Source organism: Physella acuta, unplaced genomic scaffold (assembly GCF_028476545.2).
Source record: "Physella acuta isolate Inbredline_101_S28 unplaced genomic scaffold, ASM2847654v3 ptg000387l, whole genome shotgun sequence".
Lineage (NCBI taxonomy): Eukaryota > Metazoa > Mollusca > Gastropoda > Physidae > Physella > Physella acuta.
The window spans coordinates 365,582-393,309 of NW_026731906.1; the positions used below are offsets into that span (position 1 = coordinate 365,582).

At 34.6% G+C, this 27,728-nt stretch overlaps 1 protein-coding gene across 1 annotated transcript; it reads right to left on the reverse strand.

Annotated features, from left to right (window-relative positions):
* Positions 1-232: 232 nt before the first annotated feature.
* On the reverse strand, positions 233-27,642 carry LOC131942093 (uncharacterized; the record flags this gene model as incomplete). The annotated part of the gene is given in 41 exon segments (XM_059301804.1): positions 233-432; positions 6,834-6,995; positions 7,753-7,909; positions 8,386-8,575; positions 9,041-9,149; positions 9,475-9,710; positions 9,878-10,047; positions 10,193-10,355; positions 10,452-10,593; positions 10,868-11,076; positions 11,394-11,517; positions 12,541-12,774; positions 13,635-13,802; positions 14,294-14,433; positions 14,646-14,971; positions 15,233-15,411; positions 15,702-15,797; positions 15,965-16,174; positions 16,460-16,551; positions 16,718-16,881; positions 17,076-17,260; positions 17,393-17,595; positions 17,766-17,845; positions 18,002-18,220; positions 18,333-18,542; positions 18,660-18,787; positions 19,212-19,360; positions 19,548-19,781; positions 20,024-20,283; positions 20,441-20,682; positions 20,764-20,901; positions 21,075-21,206; positions 21,510-21,611; positions 22,147-22,323; positions 22,958-23,096; positions 23,441-23,692; positions 25,175-25,323; positions 25,532-25,711; positions 26,016-26,184; positions 26,756-26,844; positions 27,476-27,642. Coding segments are annotated over 41 exon segments (7,028 nt in total), but the record flags the coding sequence as incomplete, so codon positions are not given.
* Between the last annotated feature and the right edge of the window lie 86 nt (positions 27,643-27,728).

The following is a 27,728-nucleotide window of genomic DNA, read 5'->3' on the forward strand; positions in this document are numbered from 1 at the left end:
ATGGCAACACTTAAATGATTTTATAATTTTATTAAAAATTTACAATTAGTGCAGTAAAATGCAATGTATTTATTATCACAAAATTGTTAAACACAGAATACAATTAGATAGTTCAACTGATGGGGACACAGAATATAAGTAGATGGGGGACTCAGAATACAAAAAGAAAAAATATAGTTAAATTGATGGGGACTAAGAATACAAAAAGATTGTTAAACTGATGGAACACACAGAATACAAGTAGATGGGGGACTCAGAATACATAAAGAAAAAAGCTAGTTAAACTGGTGGGGGACATCCAGGCTCCATTTTGTTCATGAGCTGCTCAAACTCATAGACCACATCTTTGATTCCAGTTTTTTTGTCATGCTGCATTGTGTCCAGGTCCAGCCACATCCCTCCTGTGGCCAACACAATGTTGCTGTAGGTATCCTGCAGTACATTTAGTCTTTATGAGTTTGGAAAAATCTGAACATTGCACATGGAGTTTTTATTGCAAAAACAATATTTGGCTTCTTAATTCTATAGCATAATTGAATTTACATATGACTTAAGAAGCACATTTTTGGAAATTATAATAAAAATAACATTTTGTTGCAATTCTGGCCGGGTTTTTTTTTCCTTCTGCTGGTAAAATAGACATTTTTATAATGAAATATTTTTATGCATAAAAATTTAGAGAGAAATGGAAGACACTTGTAAAATTTTCTTTATAATAGTAACATGAAAGTTGGTTATTTTATTATTGATGTATGGCAAATTTATCTGAATAAATCTAAAGATGGGGTAAGAGTTTTCTATATAGGAAAATAAATCCTTAACTGCCTGTTTTAAACCTAGACTTACACCTGGTTTAAACTTCATCCTAAATGCTGCTGTTACTGATATCATCATCAACTTTTTGAGCCCCAGACACATGGGCAGCAAATGTGCTGGTGTATTTATGTGTTTATGTTACTATCTATGGCAATATATTCAGCATTATAATACATGGGTATATAAAAAAGGGATTTGTGTTGGAAGAAAGGTAGTTTACTATTAGATTCAGTTGGAGAAACAAGCCTAGGATAGCACAGCCTAGAAATCTCATATTGGTGACCTGTTTCATTGGAATGAATGGTAAACTACTACTTCTAAAACCATTTGAGCTGTGTGGTTCTCTCCAATGACCCTACAGGCTAACTGGCTAAAACTTACCACTGGAGCTGGGAATGTGTGGTTCTCTCCAATGACTACAGGCTAACTGGCTAAAACTTACCACTGGAGCTGGGAATGTGTGGTTCTCTCCAATGACCCTACAGGCTAACTGGCTAAAACTTACCACTGGGAATGTGTGGTTCTCTCCAATGACCCTACAGGCTAACTGGCTAAAACTTACCACTGGAGCTGGTTCTCTCCAATGACCCTACAGGCTAACTGGCTAAAACTTACCACTGGAGCTGGGAATGTGTGGTTCTCTCCAATGACTACAGGCTAACTGGCTAAAACTTACCACTGGGAATGTGTGGTTCTCTCCAATGACCCTACAGGCTAACTGGCTAAAACTTACCACTGGAGCTGGGAATGTGTGGTTCTCTCCAATGACTACAGGCTAACTGGCTAAAACTTACCACTGGGAATGTGTGGTTCTCTCCAATGACCCTACAGGCTAACTGGCTAAAACTTACCACTGGAGCTGGTTCTCTCCAATGACCCTACAGGCTAACTGGCTAAAACTTACCACTGGAGCTGGGAATGTGTGGTTCTCTCCAATGACTACAGGCTAACTGGCAAAAACTTACCACTGGAGCTGGGAATGTGTGGTTCTCTCCAATGACTACAGGCTAACTGGCTAAAACTTACCACTGGGAATGTGTGGTTCTCTCCAATGACTACAGGCTAACTGGCTAAAACTTACCACTGGGAATGTGTGGTTCTCTCCAATGACTACAGGCTAACTGGCTAAAACTTACCACTGGAGCTGGGAATGTGTGGTTCTCTCCAATGACTACAGGCTAACTGGCTAAAACTTACCACTGGGAATGTGTGGTTCTCTCCAATGACTCTACAGGCTAACTGGCTAAAACTTACCACTGGGAATGTGTGGTTCTCTCCAATGACTACAGGCTAACTGGCTAAAACTTACCACTGGGAATGTGTGGTTCTCTCCAATGACTACAGGCTAACTGGCTAAAACTTACCACTGGGAATGTGTGGTTCTCTCCAATGACCCTACAGGCTAACTGGCTAAAACTTACCACTGGAGCTGGGAATGTGTGGTTCTCTCCAATGACTACAGGCTAACTGGCTAAAACTTACCACTGGGAATGTGTGGTTCTCTCCAATGACCCTACAGGCTAACTGGCTAAAACTTACCACTGGAGCTGGGAATGTGTGGTTCTCTCCAATGACCCTACAGGCTAACTGGCTAAAACTTACCACTGGAGCTGGGAATGTGTGGTTCTCTCCAATGACTACAGGCTAACTGGCTAAAACTTACCACTGGGAATGTGTGGTTCTCTCCAATGACCCTACAGGCTAACTGGCTAAAACTTACCACTGGAGCTGGTTCTCTCCAATGACCCTACAGGCTAACTGGCTAAAACTTACCACTGGAGCTGGGAATGTGTGGTTCTCTCCAATGACTACAGGCTAACTGGCTAAAACTTACCACTGGAGCTGGGAATGTGTGGTTCTCTCCAATGACTACAGGCTAACTGGCTAAAACTTACCACTGGGAATGTGTGGTTCTCTCCAATGACTACAGGCTAACTGGCTAAAACTTACCACTGGGAATGTGTGGTTCTCTCCAATGACTACAGGCTAACTGGCTAAAACTTACCACTGGAGCTGGGAATGTGTGGTTCTCTCCAATGACTACAGGCTAACTGGCTAAAACTTACCACTGGGAATGTGTGGTTCTCTCCAATGACTCTACAGGCTAACTGGCTAAAACTTACCACTGGGAATGTGTGGTTCTCTCCAATGACTACAGGCTAACTGGCTAAAACTTACCACTGGGAATGTGTGGTTCTCTCCAATGACTACAGGCTAACTGGCTAAAACTTACCACTGGGAATGTGTGGTTCTCTCCAATGACCCTACAGGCTAACTGGCTAAAACTTACCACTGGAGCTGGGAATGTGTGGTTCTCTCCAATGACTACAGGCTAACTGGCTAAAACTTACCACTGGGAATGTGTGGTTCTCTCCAATGACCCTACAGGCTAACTGGCTAAAACTTACCACTGGAGCTGGGAATGTGTGGTTCTCTCCAATGACTCTACAGGTTAACTGGCTAAAACTTACCACTGGGAATGTGTGGTTCTCTCCAATGACTCTACAGGTTAACTGGCTAAAACTTACCACTGGGAATGTGTGGTTCTCTCCAATGACTACAGGCTAACTGGCTAAAACTTACCACTGGGAATGTGTGGTTCTCTCCAATGACCCTACAGGCTAACTGGCTAAAACTTACCACTGGAGCTGGTTCTCTCCAATGACCCTACAGGCTAACTGGCTAAAACTTACCACTGGAGCTGGGAATGTGTGGTTCTCTCCAATGACTACAGGCTAACTGGCTAAAACTTACCACTGGGAATGTGTGGTTCTCTCCAATGACTACAGGCTAACTGGCTAAAACTTACCACTGGAGCTGGGAATGTGTGGTTCTCTCCAATGACTACAGGCTAACTGGCTAAAACTTACCACTGGGAATGTGTGGTTCTCTCCAATGACTACAGGCTAACTGGCTAAAACTTACCACTGGAGCTGGGAATGTGTGGTTCTCTCCAATGACTCTACAGGTTAACTGGCTAAAACTTACCACTGGGAATGTGTGGTTCTCTCCAATGACTACAGGCTAACTGGCTAAAACTTACCACTGGGAATGTGTGGACTCTCCAATGACTCTACAGGCTAACTGGCTAAAACTTACCACTGGAGCTGGTTCTCTCCAATGACTACAGGCTAACTGGCTAAAACTTACCACTGGGAATGTGTGGTTCTCTCCAATGACTACAGGTTAACTGGCTAAAACTTACCACTGGGAATGTGTGGTTCTCTCCAATGACTCTACAGGTTAACTGGCTAAAACTTACCACTGGGAATGTGTGGTTCTCTCCAATGACTACAGGCTAACTGGCTAAAACTTACCACTGGAGCTGGGAATGTGTGGTTCTCTCCAATGACTCTACAGGTTAACTGGCTAAAACTTACCACTGGGAATGTGTGGTTCTCTCCAATGACTACAGGCTAACTGGCTAAAACTTACCACTGGAGCTGGGAATGTGTGGTTCTCTCCAATGACTCTACAGGTTAACTGGCTAAAACTTACCACTGGGAATGTGTGGTTCTCTCCAATGACTACAGGCTAACTGGCTAAAACTTACCACTGGGAATGTGTGGACTCTCCAATGACTCTACAGGCTAACTGGCTAAAACTTACCACTGGAGCTGGGAATGTGTGGTTCTCTCCAATGACTACAGGCTAACTGGCTAAAACTTACCACTGGAGCTGGGAATGTGTGGTTCTCTCCAATGACTACAGGCTAACTGGCTAAAACTTACCACTGGGAATGTGTGGTTCTCTCCAATGACTCTACAGGTTAACTGGCTAAAACTTACCACTGGGAATGTGTGGTTCTCTCCAATGACTACAGGCTAACTGGCTAAAACTTACCACTGGAGCTGGTTCTCTCCAATGACTACAGGCTAACTGGCTAAAACTTACCACTGGGAATGTGTGGTTCTCTCCAATGACTCTACAGGTTAACTGGCTAAAACTTACCACTGGGAATGTGTGGTTCTCTCCAATGACTACAGGCTAACTGGCTAAAACTTACCACTGGGAATGTGTGGTTCTCTCCAATGACTCTACAGGCTAACTGGCTAAAACTTACCACTGGAGCTGGGAATGTGTGGTTCTCTCCAATGACTACAGGCTAACTGGCTAAAACTTACCAATGGGAATGTGTGGTTCTCTCCAATGACTACAGGCGAACTGGCTAAAACTTACCACTGGAGCTGGGAATGTGTGGTTCTCTCCAATGACTCTACAGGTTAACTGGCTAAAACTTACCACTGGGAATGTGTGGTTCTCTCCAATGACTACAGGCTAACTGGCTAAAACTTACCACTGGGAATGTGTGGTTCTCTCCAATGACTACAGGCTAACTGGCTAAAACTTACCACTGGAGCTGGGAATGTGTGGTTCTCTCCAATGACTCTACAGGTTAACTGGCTAAAACTTACCACTGGGAATGTGTGGTTCTCTCCAATGACTACAGGTTAACTGGCTAAAACTTACCACTGGAGCTGGGAATGTGTGGTTCTCTCCAATGACTACAGGCTAACTGGCTAAAACTTACCACTGAAGCTGGGAATGTGTGGTTCTCTCCAATGACTCTACAGGTTAACTGGCTAAAACTTACCACTGGGAATGTGTGGTTCTCTCCAATGACTACAGGCTAACTGGCTAAAACTTACCACTGGGAATGTGTGGTTCTCTCCAATGACTCTACAGGTTAACTGGCTAAAACTTACCACTGGGAATGTGTGGTTCTCTCCAATGACTCTACAGGTTAACTGGCTAAAACTTACCACTGGGAATGTGTGGTTCTCTCCAATGACTACAGGCTAACTGGCTAAAACTTACCACTGGGAATGTGTGGTTCTCTCCAATGACTCTACAGGTTAACTGGCTAAAACTTACCACTGGGAATGTGTGGTTCTCTCCAATGACTACAGGCTAACTGGCTAAAACTTACCACTGGGAATGTGTGGTTCTCTCCAATGACTCTACAGGCTAACTGGCTAAAACTTACCACTGGAGCTGGGAATGTGTGGTTCTCTCCAATGACTACAGGCTAACTGGCTAAAACTTACCACTGGGAATGTGTGGTTCTCTCCAATGACTACAGGCGAACTGGCTAAAACTTACCACTGGAGCTGGGAATGTGTGGTTCTCTCCAATGACTCTACAGGTTAACTGGCTAAAACTTACCACTGGGAATGTGTGGTTCTCTCCAATGACTACAGGCTAACTGGCTAAAACTTACCACTGGGAATGTGTGGTTCTCTCCAATGACTACAGGCTAACTGGCTAAAACTTACCACTGGAGCTGGGAATGTGTGGTTCTCTCCAATGACTCTACAGGTTAACTGGCTAAAACTTACCACTGGGAATGTGTGGTTCTCTCCAATGACTACAGGTTAACTGGCTAAAACTTACCACTGGAGCTGGGAATGTGTGGTTCTCTCCAATGACTACAGGCTAACTGGCTAAAACTTACCACTGAAGCTGGGAATGTGTGGTTCTCTCCAATGACTCTACAGGTTAACTGGCTAAAACTTACCACTGGGAATGTGTGGTTCTCTCCAATGACTACAGGCTAACTGGCTAAAACTTACCACTGGGAATGTGTGGTTCTCTCCAATGACTCTACAGGTTAACTGGCTAAAACTTACCACTGGGAATGTGTGGTTCTCTCCAATGACTCTACAGGTTAACTGGCTAAAACTTACCACTGGGAATGTGTGGTTCTCTCCAATGACTACAGGCTAACTGGCTAAAACTTACCACTGGGAATGTGTGGTTCTCTCCAATGACTCTACAGGTTAACTGGCTAAAACTTACCACTGGGAATGTGTGGTTCTCTCCAATGACTACAGGTTAACTGGCTAAAACTTACCACTGGGAATGTGTGGACTCTCCAATGACTCTACAGGCTAACTGGCTAAAACTTACCACTGGAGCTGGTTCTCTCCAATGACTACAGGTTAACTGGCTAAAACTTACCACTGGGAATGTGTGGACTCTCCAATGACTCTACAGGCTAACTGGCTAAAACTTACCACTGGAGCTGGGAATGTCTGGTTCTCTCCAATGACTCTACCACCAGCTGAAACACCAACAATGTGGTTAGAGGACAGGTCCCTGTAGGTGGATGCTGACACAAAAGTGATGGATCTTTTCTGTAGAGTGCTTAAAACTGCTTGGTTGTCCACTGGAGCTGACTATTGAGAAAACAAAAAAAAACAGAACAATGAATCATCAAAATAAACAGTTTTATGTGTGGGGACAATAGAACCTGCAAAGAGGAAGTAAAATATTTAAGTGTAGGCCCTATTAGTTTTTGTTTTAAAAGTGTGCAATGCCAATTAAAAAAAGAAAAATATTTTTTTTTTAAAAGGAGTGAGTTAATTTTAATAATGTAAAGTTTCTAGCACACAGATATAAGGTTTCATCAGAGTTTCAAAAAGATATACTAGCTTAATAAAGAAAATATATTTAAAATTTAAGCCATCTTATTACAAAAGTTATTTTAAATCATAACATATAATGAAAGAGTATGAAATCAGAGAAACTAAGTAAGTTAGTCATATGTGTATACATTTGTTTTATAAAACAGCAACTAAAAGAATTGAAATTTCATTTCACATTTTAAAAAAAAAATTCTAGATGCAGGAGTAGGCCTATTAATTAGTAATAAACATTTAATTATTTTCAAATAAATTTAATTAAACTCCAAAAATAGCTTTAGAGCAGTGGTTCTTAACCTTTTTGAAAATACTGAACCCCACTAGTTTTATATTCAGCGAACACTTCTTTATAGTTCTATCATATGCAATGACAAAATCTGACGGTGAATCTTATAAGTCAGGTGTGTGTCTTGACCCCTGCCAAACCCCTAAGACTGTCTTACTGAACCCATGGGGTTCGATCAAACCCAGGATGAGAACCACTGCTTTAGAGGCCTGAAGATTAAGTTACCTCTTGTTTAGACAAGAGACAGATGACCTTAGTTGCGCCATCCCTGAAGGGATACTGACTGGCCATTAACAGAGCGGAGTCTGCTGAGGTTTGTGTCCAGCCCTGCCTCACCTTCAGTCTCATGAAGTGAGAGGACACTTTCACTGTGTCCATGATCCTGCAGGGGAGGTGACTGGGTTAAAGTTACTTCTTTAGACAAAACATACTTATAATTACTTATACAAATGTTTGTTTATAAACTGTATCTATTGAGAAGCAAAACAGTTAAGTTTTAAATAACTGATGAGAAAACAGAGAATTGTTTTTTTTTTCTATTCTGTTTCGCTGCCTGGTCATGATAAGTCACAATGTTTTTATTTTAAATTAAAATCTAAGATTTTTTTTATAATTGTAATTCCACTTGCTGTATCCTTCCCAGGCAGTGTTTCATTTAGATATTTTTCTCTGGGAGGAGGGAGGGGGAACTTAGAATTTTCAATGGAAGTGGCACAAAATTATAGGGGGCAGACACTCACACTGGATGCCAGCAAGAAACTCTGTTCCCATGGTTTTTATAATAATGTACATCTACATTTGTAAACCTTAAACCAAGAAATAATGGAGATTTTAAAATTATATTAACAAGAACCTTACTTTCCATTCCAAATATGAGATTTAGGATTTTGCCATTCTCCCTCTCCACCAAAAGTGACAATGCCAACTTTTAAATCCAAGTGAGTCATGTTTTTTAGTAACTGGCTTGGAATGAATTGCTTATGGAATGTTGAATGGTGCAGAGACATTACAAAAACAATATCCAATCCAGATTTCTTAAAACATTTGCCTGAAAAGATATTTATATCCTATATGAAATTCATTTTAATACTTACTTTTTTCTGGTTTTACAACATAATAATGAGAGTTAAAGTTTATATGATTCATTGACCTCTGCATATGAAGGGATAGTGTGGTCAGCACTATGCCCAGCCACCTTTGTTCCCTAAGTAAGTTAGGTACCCATCAGAGCTGGGTGGACTCGCAGATGTTCCACTTATTTGAACCCGGATTCGCACTCGAATAAGTCTTATAACTCTAAATTACTTTTTAAAATTTGAACTTAAAAAAAATTAAATATAAATATAATACAATTGGAGTGTCAAACAATGGAATTAATTTGGTTAGCTACTAAATGTAACATCAGTGAAAACAAGTCAGCAAGAAAATTAACAGAGCAGACATAGTATGGAATTAGTAGTTTAATGTCATATCACATGAGAATTATAATGGAGAAAATAAAACTAAAACTTACAAGTCTGTGGCAAGCTGATCTGGATTCCTTTATACAGGCATGCAGTAACATAAGCATTTATTATGCTACACCCAGATTTACCTTGACAAATAGCTGTATGACACTGAAGCTGGAATTAATTAATTAAGAAAAAATTAATTGTACACTTAACTGCTTTTCACTTGTATATAACAAAATGGGACAGCGTGGTCTAGCGGAAGAGCGCTAGACTACTAACCCGAAAGTCTCAAGTTTAAATCTAGGTTTAAGTCAGTGGAATGTTCCTGAGTCCAGCCAGCTCTGATCGGTAACTGACTCATGTTAGGGAAAGTGCAGACAGCTGGGCATAGTGCTGACCAAATTATCCTTTTGTTTGCCAATGTGAAAAAACATCTGCCCAATGGATTGTTAGGATCAAAGAGGAATCTTTACTTCTTTACATAACAAAAACTCACAAGAAATGGTTGTGGGTCCAGAGCCGTGAAACATGGCATGAAAGTTGAATTTAGATCAGTGAGACTTTGACAAATATTTTCAGCAGACCCATTACAAATTGTTGAGGTCTGAGAGCTGTTGATGGTACATTTTTCATTCTGTGTCAGTTCATAACTGTTCTGTAAGCTGATCACATCTTCAGCCATACTTCCGTTGTACAAAACAAAATCGTCGCCTATTTCTTTATTGTTGGTGCCTGTGTTCAACAACATATTAAGTAGGAGAAGTCACTCATAAACATTATGTTGTTGGCTATATCAGCATTTTTTTAAATGTAATTTTTTTTAAGCAGAAAGCTATTGCAGATTATTGTTATTATCTTAACAGTATTCAAACATTTTAAGAAAATATAACAAACTTTACCCATCAAACCCAATGAAGCATTGTTTAGAATTCTGTCCAATGTGATAATGTAAAAATCATGGTTTAGATTGAAAACCACTTTAGCTAGTCCAGACCTAAGTGTTAGGTGGAGCTCTCCATCATGTAAAGCAAGAGAAATCTGACCATCGGAATCCGTGTAAGGAATATGACTAAAATGCACAAAAATAACCATTTAATATATAAAACATCTTAAACTGACATAATAAATACTTTTGACTTACAAAAGATAATACTGACTAAAACATCTTAAATAGACATATTAAATACTTTTGATTTACAAAAGAGAATACTGACTTGATAACTTCATGACCTATGGAAGCAATAGTACCATCCCTGGCTAGAGTGATGCCATATTTTCTTGTTAATGCAGTTAAACCATCTTTAGTGTACAGTAACCCAAACTGGCCATGTCTGAAATCTGCTCCAAGTAAATATGTACAGCTTGTGTGTGGAGGACCTGATGAAAGCAATTTTGATTTCCATATTTGAAGATCAATGTATAAACTTGACCTTATTTTAAACAATCCTTTTAAGCAATAAAGTACTAGATTACCTTGTATATCATAAACATTGCCATCAAACGTTTTGATTCTGTATCCATCCATAATAACACCAACATCCTTTTTTACTTTGCGATCCATCACTCCTTGTATTTCTTTTTTTATCATCACTATATTTGGTTTCCCTTGTGTGCTCTTTTTGTTAACAAAACAATCAGAATTTCATATCATGCCATTTTTCTATTTTAATTTGTTTTGGACTCAAAAATATTTACATGTACAGTATTGAAAGGTCCAGCCTTATGTATATGAAATGACAGTTTATAACTGGAATAGCTTAACTGTTATCCCTGCAAATAAATCCTCAGATTGATATAACTCAGGTTTATCTTTACAAACTTCTACATACAATGTAGTATGTATCTTAGGCCAGAATTATTTGTTATAGTTTTAAACTTGAAAAACTTACTGAAAACAATGGTGAAACAAAGTACAGTGGAGCAGAGAATGTGATATTTTTAGTTGTCCTGACTGTCTGTAGAGTTGGGTAAACATAGGCCTTTGCAAACTGGCGAGCGAAGTAGGGCGGGTGTAGAGTTAACTGGGACAACATCTTTGAGAGTGTGACTGCAGCAGAAGCTAGGCCTTCATCAACTTGGCTTGATTTGATGAATTGAACTGTGTTTATTGTAGCAAAATGGGTTGTTGTTTTTTTGTAATGGCAATGTAACAACAATGTTTATAAAAACTGTATTTATTAGGTTATTTAAAAAAAACTTTTTTTTTAATTTGCTGACTGTAATATCCATTATTTTTTTTTGTAAATTTTTTTTTTAAACACTAGAAATTCATTTCATTAATAATTAGGGATTTAAAAAGATATTATTGCAAGTTTGAGTTGTTCCATGTTAAAGCCTTTGTTCCCATGATAACAACAGATGTAGACAACAATAAGGAAGAATATAATTTTATACTTCAAGCCTGCCAATTTTTACCTGAAGGTAAGTTTGACCAAATCTTATTCAAGCTATCTACCAACCCAAGGCCTAGCTTGCACAGTGGAGGCATGCCTGTTCTTGATGCACAATGAAGCTTGGTTTTTACAAGGCCTTCAAAGCTCTGAAAAAAATTATCAGTATTTAATTTCACCTGTATGTTTTTAATCCTTCTTTCCTTAACCACTTTATGCATGGGGATGAAATTTCTATTACTGTTTTCATTTCGTAACTTTAAAATAACATACCACAGTATTTTAAAGATTTGTAGGCTTTAAATAAGAGGGTGCAAGCTATTATCAGCAGTATAAAAACATTGGAAATTTTAAAGAATAAGAAAATGTCACAAGGGATTGCGTAGGCCTACTTTACACATAGATAGAGACAGAGGGTGTGTTGTGATGCATATTCTGTGAGTACAAATTGGTGCGAACACAGTTTTTTCGATACTATATAATATACTGACAATGTTAGTACTTTGAATTTTAAAAAATAAAGAAATAAGTATCCTGTCTGGTATATTTGAGTGAAATGCCCACTATAATGGTATGGAAAGGTGAAGCCCTCTCACAGCAGTCTTAACAGGGTGGCTTATCATCTGTTGTATTGTATGATGTAAAGTGATGCAGAGCATATAACACTGCATTTAAATAACTTTTTCCTTATTTCTTCTGAAAAATTCTGCTATGTAGAATGGATGGATGAGTGTGTTGACAGCACTGGCTTACTCTTTTGTTCTTTGAATCATAAAATACCACACTGCATTTGTTTCCTATGAAGATTTTATATGATGATAGGCCTATATAATTTTTTCTAAAGTCATGTTTTTGTGGATAGTTGTAGCAGTATCAAATGGTATCTTGGCCATAGTGGGTGGTTTTAAGAAGTGTAACATAGGGTAGTGGTCTATAAAAATAAAATAATATAAAAAATTATGTCTGATTGGACTTTGTCCAAAAAAAGTCATTTTTAAAAATTGTTATATTATATGTGCATTATCCCTTACAATGTAAATTTACTGATGAAAATGCTCTTGGAGTTAAGGGAGGGTCACCCAACTGTAATAAACTAATGTAAAAAGTGTTGGAGAATTGCTTTTACAAGTTTGCATTTTGATCTTATAACTGTTACGGGTGAGTCTGTTTACCTGATTTATAAAAGGTATGATTTTGTCCTTGAACTCTGCCCTTATGTTATAAGCTAACATCTGACCTAAATAGGTGACATCAGTGCTGAGTTTTCTGAGCAGCAACTCTTCAACCTGGTGACTTTGCTGTAGAATCTGGTCAGACAAATGTAGGGCAAGGGTCAAAGTTTGACCCCCAGTCACCTCCACAGTGCCAGTTAAAAGGTTATTTGTTTCAGTCAAGTTTCCGTCAGGCTGGGGATGAAATAAGGCTGGCTCTGAACAGTGCAATGGTTTCTCTTCAGAATTAGTCATAGTATTGAATGCTTAAGTTCTAGACTGAAATATACATAAATTAAAAAAAACTATTGCAACAGCCAATAGAGAAAGACATCTCCGTAAATGGGGATGGATCAGACACAAATTAAGAAGAGAAAAAGAAAACATCGCAAAACAAACTATGGACTGGAATCCCCAGGGAAAAAGGCTGGTGGACCGGCCAAGGAAAACAAGGAGAAGAACAGTTGAAGAAGAGGTGAAAACAGCTGGGCTCACATGGGCACAGATTAATGAGCAGCCCAAAACCGAGTCCGCTGGAAATGTGTGGTTGCAGCCCTTTGCTCCCCAGGGGCCACAAAGGAATGATGATTATGATGATGAATGATAATAGAATAATTATAGACTGAAATGCATTTGAATAGAAATCTACTGAAACATAAGTTATAGATTGAAATATAGATGAATAAAAACAGCTACTGATGTTTAAGTTATAGATGGAAATATATATGAATAAGAAAATTACTGACACTTAAGTTATAGGATGAGTTATATGCTGCATGAATAAAAAACATAATGTTATCAAAAATATTTTTTAATTGCTAGAAAAATGTTTTAGTTTGCTTTTTTTTAGAATAGTACATATTTTAAGAAACAAGTAAGCTAAAGCTAAATATAAATCTACGGTATCTTTAACTTGCAAAATATATACGATATATTACATTTTAAAGTTTTTATTTTTTTTCTTAATGTCTATTGACAATTCTTAAGATAAAAAGAATTTATAATAAATGAAGTTTTACTGTAAAACTAAAAGTGACATCTAAAAATGCTCTTACTGATACTGCCTTCATTTCAACCTGTACTTTTGTAGGTCTCATTACAGTAAATTGTAGTTGGAATCCAGAATCATCACTGTACAGGAGTGTTAGAGCAAATTTTGGAGGCTGATTTTTTTTCAAACTAACTGAGGCTGCCAACTTGATATTTCCAAGCAATGATAGACTCTTAAATTTGGTAATTAAATTAATTAATGATAATAGAATAATTTACATATTAAAATACATAGAAATACACCAATTATAATAAATAAATAAAAAAGCTATAAGCCTTTGAAATAAGTTATTAATCATTTTATTAAAAATTCAACTATCAACACTTTCAACAAGTAAATAATGTTGCATACAAAAAACACTGGTGTATTTTCGATGAGCATAAGCTGTTATATTCTTTTTGTAAAAAAAACTAAATATTTCACAATTTTCACAATGATCTTAACTTTTATTTATTAAGCGGAAACTCTAAATTAAAAACAATAATACAGAAAACAGAATACAAAAAGGAACAAATTTTTGTAAATTTTTCAACAAGTGTTCTCTACTATATGCCAGCTGACCAAATCCCTCATCACACATATGACTAACAAAACTAACTCTGATCCATCATTCATAATAAACTTTTATAGTGTGTAAAAATGTAAATCTCAACAATTTGTTACCTTTCCTTCCACGATTACATCCCCTAAAATCTTCATACCATTGACATCATTGTGCTTCTTGAGAAGAATCAAATAGTTCACAAATGTGTTGCTCATGTTCATTTTTGTTATCAGGTCAGTGCTATTAACATCACTGGACTCTAAAATTATAACAATAACAACAAATATCTTTTGACTTACATAAAAAACTAAAACAAAATATTAAACTGTTACTTTTAATTTTTTTAATTTTACAAAATGAACGTAAAGACATTTTTTTTTAAATTTAAAACTTATAGTAATAAAAAGTGCACAGTGTTTAAATTTACAAATGAAGTGACTGCACTCATAGTTTTAGAAATGTTCAACTTACCGTGATATATTAAATCAAAGTTAGGAATATTAGAGTGCAACAAAGCATGAGCACGTACAATATGATTGAACTCAGAAACCTTGGTGTAGTTTATATGATGTGTAAAGTTGGTTCTGGGTGACTTGAGTAAAACATCATACTCAAAATGCTGGTAGTGCTCAAAATCTAGACGAAAGTTGAAAGACCTGTCCAGGGTATGATCCCGTCTTTCTATCAGGGTCCAGTTGTGCTGGTGATAAATCACCTTTGGAGTGATCATGTGATCTACATGCCAGTTAAAGTTCAAATCATATATGTTGTCTGATATGAAGCCACTTATCCACTTTCTGTTGTTGAAAAAAATTTGTTAGATCAGTATTTACCATAAATGGCAGTCACACTTCTTGTTTTATTTTAACCATTTTATTAAAAGATTAGAGCAAACTTATTAGAAATTGGATGCTTAAAACAATTCTTATTTACTCAATATATTTCTGTGCATTCAACTTTTTAAAATTTATCTTTAACAATGAGAAGAAAAAAATGAGTATTGAGGTGGGGGTTTTTAAAATTGTAATTAATGAGTAACATTATTGAACACAAATTACCTCTGCCCCATGAACACAGTTCCATTTGTGAGCAGTTGAGTGTCCCCATCTCTAGGAGCCTTGACTTCACCCAACCACTGAAACTCTAGTCCAGCTATCTTTCCTCCTACTTTGTAAAATTGCTTTTTCACCTCAAAATCAATGCCTAAACTCCATTTGGGTGAAAACCAGAATGGAACCTGAATATTTATATATTAAAATGTAAAAGTTACACCAAGGAATTGTAAAGCAATTAAGATCATAATTATTTTAAATGACAATTTTCAAAAATTAGTTTTGAAAATTGTATTAAATTATAGGTATGAGATTTGCTTCCAATAAAGATTTTTAAAAATATTTAGTCATTATACACTGACCTCTTTTTATTTTTTAAATCAGAAAGGATATTTGATGAAACACATTATTTTACTACAGCCACTACATATAAATAATAATTGAGTGGTCCTACACTATAAAAACTGTTCACTACCTTCTTTTTGTTATGAAGTTTATTGGTCTCTGATGTTGTTATTTTATTATGTTCATTGCTCCCAAAGGGTTTTTCTATTTTGCTTAATTTTTGAGTCTGTGAAACAAGTTGCTAAAAAAATTAAATTGTTGCACAAAATGGTCAACCAAATCAAACCTAACTTAATTCTAATTATACTAAGGTTTTTGAATTTTTAGATAACAGTTCTATTTTAAGCATTACTTATAATATTAAACTTAAATCTTAAAACACAAAAAACTTACATTCTTTTTTTGGCATCTTTTATCTAAACATTCATAGATGATGTCACAATGAATCAACAAGTTTTTTAATGGCTTAGGCTCTGATTCCATGACCTGACCATGCAACAGCACATCAAACTTTTCTTTGTTAACAAGATGAAGACTATAGTTGTATTTCATGTGGCCTGGGCTTGACACATTGGAAACATGGGAGTACATTTGGTAGAAGTCCTTAAGAAATGAAATAAAATTATATTTTATGATTAGTCTTTTTGTTAATTTTAAAGTCAACCATTAGAATGATGAAAAAAAATCTGTTTGTGAAACTGATTATGTACAATAAGTAAATAAAATATAAAAATTCATCTGTAAAGAACAATTACTATTTTTTTAAACAAAGTAAAAGCAGTACAAAGACTCAGTTGTAGAATAACTGTTTAAATAGATAGGTAAATTTAATGTTTAATATTTAGATTATAAAACTAATTAAAATACAAGTGGTATGTTTAACCATACCTGTTTGTCCCTATGAGTCCATGTCACATTGGTAAATCTATCAGCTGCTTTTGTGTCTGCAATCATTTCTGTTGTTTGTGTTATGTTGTGATCTAAAGCAGAAAGTATGAAATATGCTTATATATTTTTAATCTACAGAATACTTTTCTTTAAAAATATGTACAGAAATTTTAAAATAGACACAATTATTTCATCAGACTATTGTTATTTTAACTGTGTGCTGAAACTGCCAAAAGTAATTAAAACTGCTTGCTTAACCTGGCAATAATAAGATGCTTTTGAAGAAGGCTTTCCAGGTTTTTTCCAAAGGTGTTTGAGAGTCACTCATCTCTAAATGTAATGAAAATGCTGATGTGTGGTCACTGACTTCAGCAGTTTGAGGAGAAGGGTGTAGCTGGTAAAATAGCCTGAGTATTGGCTCACTTTAAATGAATGAAACAATAAAAAAAAATGTGTTTCACAAAAAAAGTTCAAAGTAATTTCTAAAAATTTATTTTTCTGATTTTAAAAACAATTATTTACAAAGAATAATAATAATTGCTTAGGGAATTTAAATATATTAATATATTAATAATTAGATTATAGGATAATCTAAAAAATAATATTTATGTTTTACCAATAATATTTCAAGACTATATCCTTAACATGGTTTGTAGGAATGGGTATGCTATCTATCACTTTGAAATCCACAGACAAAACTCCTAGACTAACATTAAGATGGAATGTTTGCTCAATTTCTTGAAAAACCACCGTATTATTAAACTGCAATATCCCATTCTTTATCCTGTGATATCCAAATTTCTGTTTAGAATATACATGCTTTATTAATAAAATACAGAATAGCATGTATACAAAATTATCATTTCAGAGTAGATTATTTTAGTTTTAAGACAATGTTTAACTAAAATGAAAATAAGAATAGGTAATAATTACCTCAAATATTAGAGAGTTCAATGTTTTGCTTTCCTGTCTCAGCACAGAGGCCAGAGTATAATTATAATGTGAGCCATTGTTAAAACGGTTGTATCCAAACATATAACTGATGGAAGCATCCGGTACCTGACAAGTCAGATCTATGGCACCAGTCAGATCATCTGTCTTAATCTCAATGTTAATTTGTCGGGATAAATCTTTACCTGTAAAACGCAACAAATAACTTCAAAGGGGCAGTTAAATTATCTTAAATAAATAATACATAATTAACTCACTTGTTTTGTATTGTTTATTTTGAAATACAGGTCTTCTAGCAATATTATGTAGGAGCAACATTATTTAACCATTACATTCATAGCATGAGTTATCTAACCTGATCCATCCAGTTTCATAAAAATATGATGACCAGTTCTCTTATACCATTGGACTTGAAGTGAATACATCTTCAGATTTCTGACAATCATTTTAAAAAAACAAAGAGATTAAATCGATGTTTATATGTCAATATTTGTAACACGGCTTAAAAATCATTTTTTTTATATTGAAAAGAGTAATAAATTTTATATGTTGATTCATAAAATCAAGTTATTAAATTTTTATAAAACTTACTCATCGTCTGGTAAAAGAGTTCCCTCGAACCTAAAAGAGTTCAGAATATCAAATGGAAAACCATCACTGTTGGGAGCAGCATGGTAATTTGACAGACCACAAAGACTTCTTCCAGTAATTGTTGCATAAATTTCGGGAAGACATTTTACATATTTATGTTCTTTCTCTGGGACATTTATTTTTGCCTCATAGTCATTGTGTAGAAGGTAGATATCACTCCTGGGAAAAAAAGAATGAAATAAATTTTTAAATTCATTTGTACAAAAAGCAATTTCAAAACAAATTTATTGTTGGCCAAAAACTAGTTTAATTTGTATAAAAATGGTTTTACCTAATTTTTACAAAAGTAAACTGTTGTTTTGCAACTTTCCACAGTATATCCAGATTATGTTCCCAATCCAATTTCTGATTGAGAAATTGTGAATATTTATAAATGATGGACCAGTCAATGATGAAAAAACCAGAAGTCTTCATTGCAAGCCTTGATTGGATATACCTGTCAATTGATATCTGCATGCTCCCTTGGAAATAGGCTGAGGCACTTTAAAAAGAATGATACATTTTTGTTGATAAAATAGAAAAATAAACACACAAATCAATACAAATATAAAAACTATATTTTAAAATAATTTGATCCTGTCAATATTTATTACTTTACCTTGGTTTTATTATAGAAGCAGAATCTTTATGGGCATGGTCATTGGTTTTCATGTTTAAAACCATTTTGGTAAGAACAGAAGAATCAATATCAGTGTGTAGTGTGTATCCTGAGAGAGTGGGTAATAACTGTTGATAGACCAAATGTTAATGGGCTTTTATTTTACCTATTCAATGTTACTTTTAAAAACATAACTTAAATATTCAGAGGCATTAAAAAATGGATGTGAAAATTAGAAATATAAATTTTTTACTAATTACTTTTAAAACAGAAATGATATGTTAAAGAAGCTATTAATAAAGAAACTTGCATTATTGAAATATTATTGTCTTTTATTCATTATTTATTCACCCTTTAAAGGTTTTGATTCAGAAGTCTTGAAAAATAAACTAAGAAACACTGTGCTACTGTTTAAATATTTACATGTAATATTATTGTCTTTTATTCATTATTTATTGACCCTTTAATGGCTTTGATTCATAAGTCTTGAAAAATAAACTAGGAAAAACTGCTACTGCGTAAATATTTATTTGTTATACAAAGCTTGCTCACCTTATGATAATCAAAAAGTGTGAAAGCTCGTAGCAGAAATTGTGTTCCACCAGCTAGTATGTTACTTACACTCCCATACATGTTATTCTTCTTCATCTGATGCATAAAGTTTAACACGGAGTTTGAAGAAATAGTTCCCATTTCATAACCTGATAATATATGCTCCATAAAATTTGACAGAATTCATTTATTATGGTTTGTACTGTGTTTTTGAGCTAATCTAAATTTTTAATAATTGCATCATTCTAGATCTTAGTGGTAATATCAGTACAACAGTATGTTTATGTTCAAAAGTAGGCTTAAATAATGAATTCAAAACTTATTTTTATAACTTACCTTTAAACTTATATGAGATAAAAACATGCGGGAACGTGTTCTTTTTAATGTTGACCACTTGAAAAATGTGGTTAAGTGTTTCTTTAATTTTGTGACTGAAACTTGCCAAGTTAGGCATTTCTGATTTGGCTCCAGATTTAATGAACTTGGCCAAAATGTTAAAAGCCTCCATAAAGGAATTATGGCGTCCATTCTCTCCTATTTTAGTCATAAGTTCAAGAACCCCATCAATCCCTAAGTATAATTCAATTAAAAAATAATTTTAGTCCATTGGATTTGTTATAAATGATGTCATAATTTAGCAATAGATTTCTTTAATTAATAACAGAGTGGAAAAAAATTCAAAGAAAAATGTAAAGCTCTGTTAATAAATAAACAAACAGAACAGACTTTTCAAAAATTCAAAATCATTTTTAACATGCCATTAGGCTTTAACAATAAATTTAATAAATAATCATTCAAAACAACTTACAAACCTTCAAGGTCTACAGTAATTTCAACAAGTTTGACAAGCTTGTCATCAAGAAACCAATCGACACTGATAGTGAGACTTTGTATCAAGTTGCTGGAAGGCGTGTAGATAAAATTTAGAGCTAGGGATCCTCCAATTTCCAATGATGTTAAGGGTACTGTAAAATTGATTGAATGTTCAGAGTAATGGGACTTGGATAGTATATTTTCATCAAAATCTGGTAGAACTCTGTTTTCTAGGGCCCTCTTCATTGCTTCCTGTAACCTATTTCAAACAGGTTATTTTTATTAAAAATCATTAAACCAATTTTGGAATAATATTATTAATTTACATATTTTGAAGAGGTTTAAGAAATTACTGTAAGGTGATGTTTTTTATAAAATATTTTTTTAGAAAGTATAAAATCTGAAAGAGCACTTACTTTTTTTCTTTTGGATCTAAGCTGCCCAATATGTTGTAAATTCTGGATACAATATAAGACTGCATATTTTCAATTTTAGTCCTGTCGAGCACACTAAGTAGCTCATTCAACAACACTTCATCAGGAGGTGACAACAGAACATCAAAAATAGCAGCTCTAAGAACCAAGGGCTTTTGGTCATCATTCAGGATACCAAACAGCTTATACCATACAGTAGATTTGATTCCAATGGTACTAAGTGCCTTCATAAAAAAATATATAATTTTATGTTAAAAAAAATTATAATTTGATATTACAGTTAAATAGAAATATGAACAACTCACTTTTATTGCAGCTCTGGATATAGTTACATGATGCTGCTTGTTTTTTAGACATTGCAGCAAAGACGAATCAAGACTTTTGTCTTCCTCCAAGTATCTGTTATATACTTTTTCCACATGCATTCCTATGTTGGTTATAGCCTAAAAATGTGAATACCTTAAGTAAATAACTTTAAAATATTTGCGTAAACACATTCAGAAAGAAAATTAGCTTTCCTTTAAATAATATATTATGTAAATAAATTAAGTATACATATTTGCATATGTACAGTTTGCAATACTAAAATGTGTATTTAATTTAGTGTTTGTAGTACCTTAAGAGTAATTAACAGCTGATCACTCCTTCTAGCACTTTCATGTGGAGATAATTTCAGTCTGCTTATCTGGCAAGACCTGTCAAGCATTTGATGAAGTGTTTTTGTTGTTTCATGCAACACTTTCCCAATCTAGACATTTTTATAAATGAGAACATTTCTCAAAGACTTTTATGTCATAGCAACACATTTTTCAATGTATTTTATTGGTAATTGTAATATATAGGCTATATATAAATATATATATATATATATATATATATATATATATATATATATATATATATATATATAATATTTTCAGTCAAATAGTTCTATGCTTGTTGATCTAAAACTATTAGGAAATTGATTTTGTTTTGATCTAGGAGATTTTAACCTCATTTTTATCAAGTGATCATCACAAATTACATTCACAAACACTGTGATGTGAATTACCTCTTGTTTTCTACTGCTCCTTTCTGTGGTATCGTTTAGTCGACTTATCATAGCTGATAAAGACAGCCAGCAGTCTGGCTTGCTATTTTCTTTACAGTAATTCTAAAAAATAGTAAACTTGATTAGATTATGTTATGAAAACAGTAGGCGACACAATTGCTGATACAAGGTTTGCTATTTTTCCATGGTAAATCTCGGTGCACCAGTTGGGCAGTATCAGGATGTTACAAATGAAAAGGGGGTAGTCCATTCAAGACAACATGCTTCTTTTGTATCACTATACGCCTACAACCAATCATCACAGTCAGCCAATTCATCCCTCCCCCCTCTACTAACTTTATTCTGACCCCCACACCTTGCAATAATTTTTTTTTAAAACCACCATCTTCCCCTTACAAAACTTTCCACCTTCACACATTTATTGCAAATCTGGCCCATCCCTCACCTCTCCACACACTCAATAGTGTGACATAATTGACTGATGTTCCATAAATGAATCTGTTCCAATAAAAGATTTCTCAAGTTGAAAGGTCAAAAGGGACATAAACAAAATGGTTGCAATATTTGCTTGTTGTAAAAAACATTTTTAGTACCTGAGCAATTTAAATTACAATAACCAATATAACAAACTACTTACCAGCATGATGTTAGCAAATTTAGCAGAAGGGTCATAAAATAAGCCTATGTTAAATAAAACACTTTGCGCCTCAGTTTCGTCAATTTGGTGATCCCTAAAACATTCAGCTAGAACAATGAGGCATGCATCTGTACCACAAGACATCAAGCCATTTGTGAACACCCGTTCCTTTATAGACTGAAAATTGTAAATTATTACTCTATAACTTTTTAGCGCAATTTCCATTCTGGAGAATTGCGTTTATTAACTCGTCATTTCTGGGAATGGATGGATGAATGAATGAATGTATGGATGAATGTGTGTCCGGGCTTTAAGTCGTATCTCCTCCTCAACGAAGCAATATCGATGACTAGTTCCAAAAGCAATTATGTTAAGCAAGTTACGAGAATGAGCATAGGCCATAAAAATTCCGGGTTTCTTTCATGTATTTCCCGGAAAAGCCAAAAAAACTTGGAAAAATTCAGTTTTTGGCCCATATCTCGGCAACCAGACCACTTAGCGACTTGAAACATGTACCAATCGATTCCTGCCATAATTTAGAACAATATTGCCGAAGAAAGTTTTCAAAAATATCCTCTCGTTCGGTCACAAATTTTAAAATTACATAAACACCTACAAACCGATCGTTCTTCTAGCTTGAACGCACCCCAGCATTATAAGTCAGAGCTATTTTTAGATAACATAAGGAAATTGCGCATAAATGTCACTAGACTTTTTAATTAACTTGTTTATAAGTAGTAACAAAGGTAAAGTTTTTATTTTCATAAAATTATTTTTATACCTGCAGTTATAAAATTTTTAAAAAGTTTACCTGCCACATTTTTGGTTCAACTGTATGTGACATATCATTAGGACAGAGAGAGGAATGTCTGCATTCAAAAATGGCATCCTTAATGGCATGGATTTCTTGCTCCTTGGTTTCTCTCATTATATGGATTAGTTTTCTAAAACTGAACATAGGTTACATTTAGATTAGATTAGTTTTAACTTTATAGCTTTAAAACAGCTTTTCATTTGCCAAACTGAAATGGATTTTAAATTTTTTAATATGATAATATTTTTGTAACACTTCAAATCAAGTCAAAATGTTTCTAAAACCTTATCCTGTTTATTTTTTATTTTTTTAGCAATGACTAATATATTTTTAGAAAATTGATATCTTTTTTTAAAAATTAAATAATGTGCCTCTGTAAAAAATAAATGATTAAAATCTAGATACTTAAATTTTACTTTAAAAAGGTAACATAGAATTAGATCTAACCATAATGCAATAGTTAACCAATGAAGTGTTTACTTTTGAGCAGAATCTGGTTTCACTTTGTCATCTTGGCCTTGGGACAGGTAGTAAGAGATGGTTAACTCAAGCTCTCTCTCAATGTCCTGACCAGTGCGAGATACTCTGCCAGTGTCAAACTCCATGGCCAGATCCACTGTGCGGCTGTCCTCTACTACTGACCCATCATCTACTACTGACCCATCATCTACGACTGACCCATCATGTGTCTGAGACTTAAGCTTTGATCTGGACACTAGCTTCATATATTGGCTGAAGAAATATTATTTAAAACATTGCATTGTTTTTATATATATATATTTCACCAACTTCATTTCCTTAACCCTTTGAGCCCTGGCCTCCCTTGCCTAGTTTCTCCCATTTCCTGAGCTTTCAGGGCCAAACCAACTTTCACTTATCTGCTTCTAACTTTGCCTATAACTTTTGAACAGTTTGAGATAATCAAGCCAAATTTGATGTCCAGACTCAGGATCAAACAACAATGCACAAAGATTCTGAAATTTTTTCTTTTTTTACAATGTATGAACAGAACAATGTATATAAAACAAACACATAATTATTATCAACACGCCAAGGAGACTGAAGTTTTAAGCACCACGTGCATCAGAACGTACTTGAACAGTTTCATTGTCACTGTCAATTTCAATGTCACTGTTCAGTCTAAAAATTCAACGCTATATGATCACAATATAGACCAGGAATATTATCTTCTTCATCAGAAACATTGATTAAGTAGTTGTATTGCCTGAAATGCAGTCATTCTACTTCTTTTGTTGATATTTTGGTCTTTTGCTTCATCTTTTGCACCAACTTTATGTGCTGAAGTCGATGGCTGTGGTTCAGCTTTTCGTTTCGGCGGCATTGTAAACGAAATGTAAACACTTTCACTTTCACTTTTCCTAATATCTATTTTTAGAATCATAATCGCGCACCAAAAAGAAATATGCGCAATTTTAGTCAGTCTTCCGCTAATTATATTTAATTACTAATTAGACGGTATACCAGCCGCTAGGAATATCACGCTAGATCAGGGGTCTCCAAACTACGGCCCGCAGGCCGCATCCGGCCCCCGGAGATCTTTTTGTCCACGGAAAAACGTTTGTTGGTGATGGCTGAGGAACTTTGCCCAGAAAATCAGAGACATGCCTAGAAGAAACTGGCCCCCGAACTGAAATTTAATAGTTAATGCGGCCCTCGGACTGAAAAGTTTGGAGACCCCTGCGCTAGATCATCGGGCCGGAAAACCGGCTTTTCGGACATATATGCCTATTGTTGAAGCCGGTTTACCGGGCTGGCGGGCTCAAAGGGTTAATATAAAACAGTAACTTGTAAATCTACATAACAAATTTAAAGCATAATACAGATATTTTACTTATTTTAACTATTTAAGTTGTAATTAAGGAACATTTTAGAATTTGAAAAACAGTATTTGTTGTGTATCAACGACTAATAGTCAACTGGTTCTTTTGGGGGTCAGAGGTCATGCCTACCCATGTTTTATGTGTACATGCTATAAAAGTGGATGCTCAGGAATATTCTATTATTGTAGATCTAACTGGTTGAAGTATTTACACTTCTGACCTTAAGCACTATAAGTGAGTAATTCAGTAGACTCTGATCCCGTCTAGCTAAAACTGGTGTCTTTTCTAGGATTACATCATGTCTCTGCATCTAACTTTGATGTTGAAACAATACTGTATGTCAACATTTCTATTATAAGAGTCTTGACTTTACCTAATAGTGGCCATTGCAGCCCCATGCCCCTTATCATCACTGGACAGAGGAGAGTATGATTGTTTCTGCTTGCAGTATGCTGTCTTAAACATATTGTGGGTAGTGAAGGAATACTGACAGTTCACGCTTGATTCAAATGGATATGACCGCTGTTTTATTTCAGTTATAAAAAAACATTCACAGTTGTGATTCAATTTTTTGAAATTGAAAATATCAATAAATAAAAGTTTATTATATTTTTAGCTTTGTATTGAATTTAGATAGATCTAGTAAAACTAAATAATTCATTTTAAAAATTCAGCAGCAAGAAAGATTTGTTACAAAAATTGTCTATATATATATAAAAAAAAGTCTTGCCTCTGTGATGGGAGATAATGAATATCCTCCCTTGAGAGTTTTTATGAATGAAAGAAACTCAGATTGTTTGCTGTCTACATGGCTTAAGTTGCATGTAACAAGATCCCTATGTGAGACCACCTCCTGCCTTTTGTTCTCCAAGAACTTGACATCTGTCTTGCATGAGCCTAGCACATCATGCTAAAATTTGAATAGAAATGCATCAATAATTAATTTACAGAGGTGTTGTAGGTTTGTTTTTTTTTTCCTAAAATTTTAAGCATTTTTAAAGGTAGTCCACTGGTGGTAACTGAATCAATGAACATATATGGTATGGTATACTTAAATCTAACTTACACTCATTATTAATATTTGAAAAATACTTTTTGATGAACAGCAATTTTTTGTGTTCATAGTAATCCTAAAAGTTATATACAAGTATTAGATTGCAACAATGAAAGATATATTATATCAGTTTATATTTATTGAAAAGTAGTCAACTTGCCTGCATCACTGTTGTGTTACTTAAATATTCTTGGTCCAAATCAATGTTGAGCTGAATAAGTGAGACCATTCCACGCTTCATATTCACAATGTGAAGTGGCTCTAAGTTAGAAATTACTATTTTGTAGTTAACTACCTCCCCTTCATTGTACATAAAAGCAATGTCATTTCTGAAATGAAATTCCATAATAAATCAACATTTAAAAATAAGTTCATTGTGTAATTTGCACTCTTTAAAAGTATTAAGTCTTTTAATCACTGTTCCATATATAAAATAATCTAAATCCTTTTTAACATTACATCATTAGTAATAAATAATAAATATAATTTTAATATTTTACTAAATATTAGTGACTACAGCATTTCTTAATGATTAGCTATCTCTGCCATTAGGAATTGGTCAAGGTAAATCATTCCTTTTCTGTTTTTTATAACGGCTCTTGTCAATGGTCTAATTTAAGGGGGAAAATATCTTTACTTTTGTTAATCTATCCACTCTTTCCTTTATGTCAGAAATGCGAACTTTAAAGCATAACATCGCTACGTGAATGTGGATGAAGGCCTACTGTATTCAGGGTAGATAATTTACATCACTTCCCAAATTTGGTTATTTCCCTTTATAAAAGTTTAATTTGCCAAATCCCTTCAATTTTGTATTTGTTTGTGACGGTTATTTGTGTTTTTTTATTCAATATATATTTATATTTTAAAATGTTAAGAATAACACCATACCCTTCTTACCTGCTGAGCTCCTGTGCCAATCTTTCAGAATTGTCAACTGTTGTAAAATGATGTGAAGAGTTGCGATGTTGCAAGTTACAGTTTGAAATCTGTATTAGTATTTATAATAATATGTCAATATTATTACCACAAAAAACATTAATAGGTTAATATTATCCAGGAGGCCTTCGTGGAAGATATCTTTTTTAAAATTATTTTAAAATTGTGTTAAAATGAAATTTGTGCATCCTACGGTACAAAAATGTTTTGAGTTGTTCTAGATCTATATATTATAGATTTTCATTGTAGAACTTCAGATAGTTCTGCAGCCAAATTTCTTCGATATTTTAATCTAATAGTGATTTTAAGAAGGCTGTACAAAAATCAAACCAAAATAAAATTGTTTATACTATTGGTTTGAGTTTATATGTAACTATAACTGTAATGTAACTCAATCTCTCAATGCAACAAGCTCGCCGGTTGGTTATTAAAGGCTGCACAAAAATCAAACCAAAATAAAATTGTTTATTTTATTGGTTTGAGTTTATATGTAACTCAATCTCTCAATGCAACAAGCTCGCCGGTTGGTTAAGGCCATGCCGGGGATGGGGGGGGGGGGTCGTTCTGCTAAGAATATAAAGGGTCAACTCGAAATATTGTCCACATTTTTGTTTTTAAATGTAAGGCTTAAAACACGTAACAGTCATAATAATATTTAACGAAATAAAATACTAGATCTACCTGCATAACGATATGACACTGTTTGGGGACAAGGAAAACAAGATCACATGACAGCTTCGTACCGGCCCCGCCCCCCGAACTCTTCACTGTATTGTAAGGCGTCAGTCCTATGTCCGTCTCCACCTCGTAGTAATATTCGTATCTGTATCCGTGCTGGAAGTGAGATTCTGTTCAAATAATTAGACTTGTTTTAAAAAAATTATTATTACAACTGTTTGAAATTTTTAAAATTACGTTGTTAACGATCCGCAAA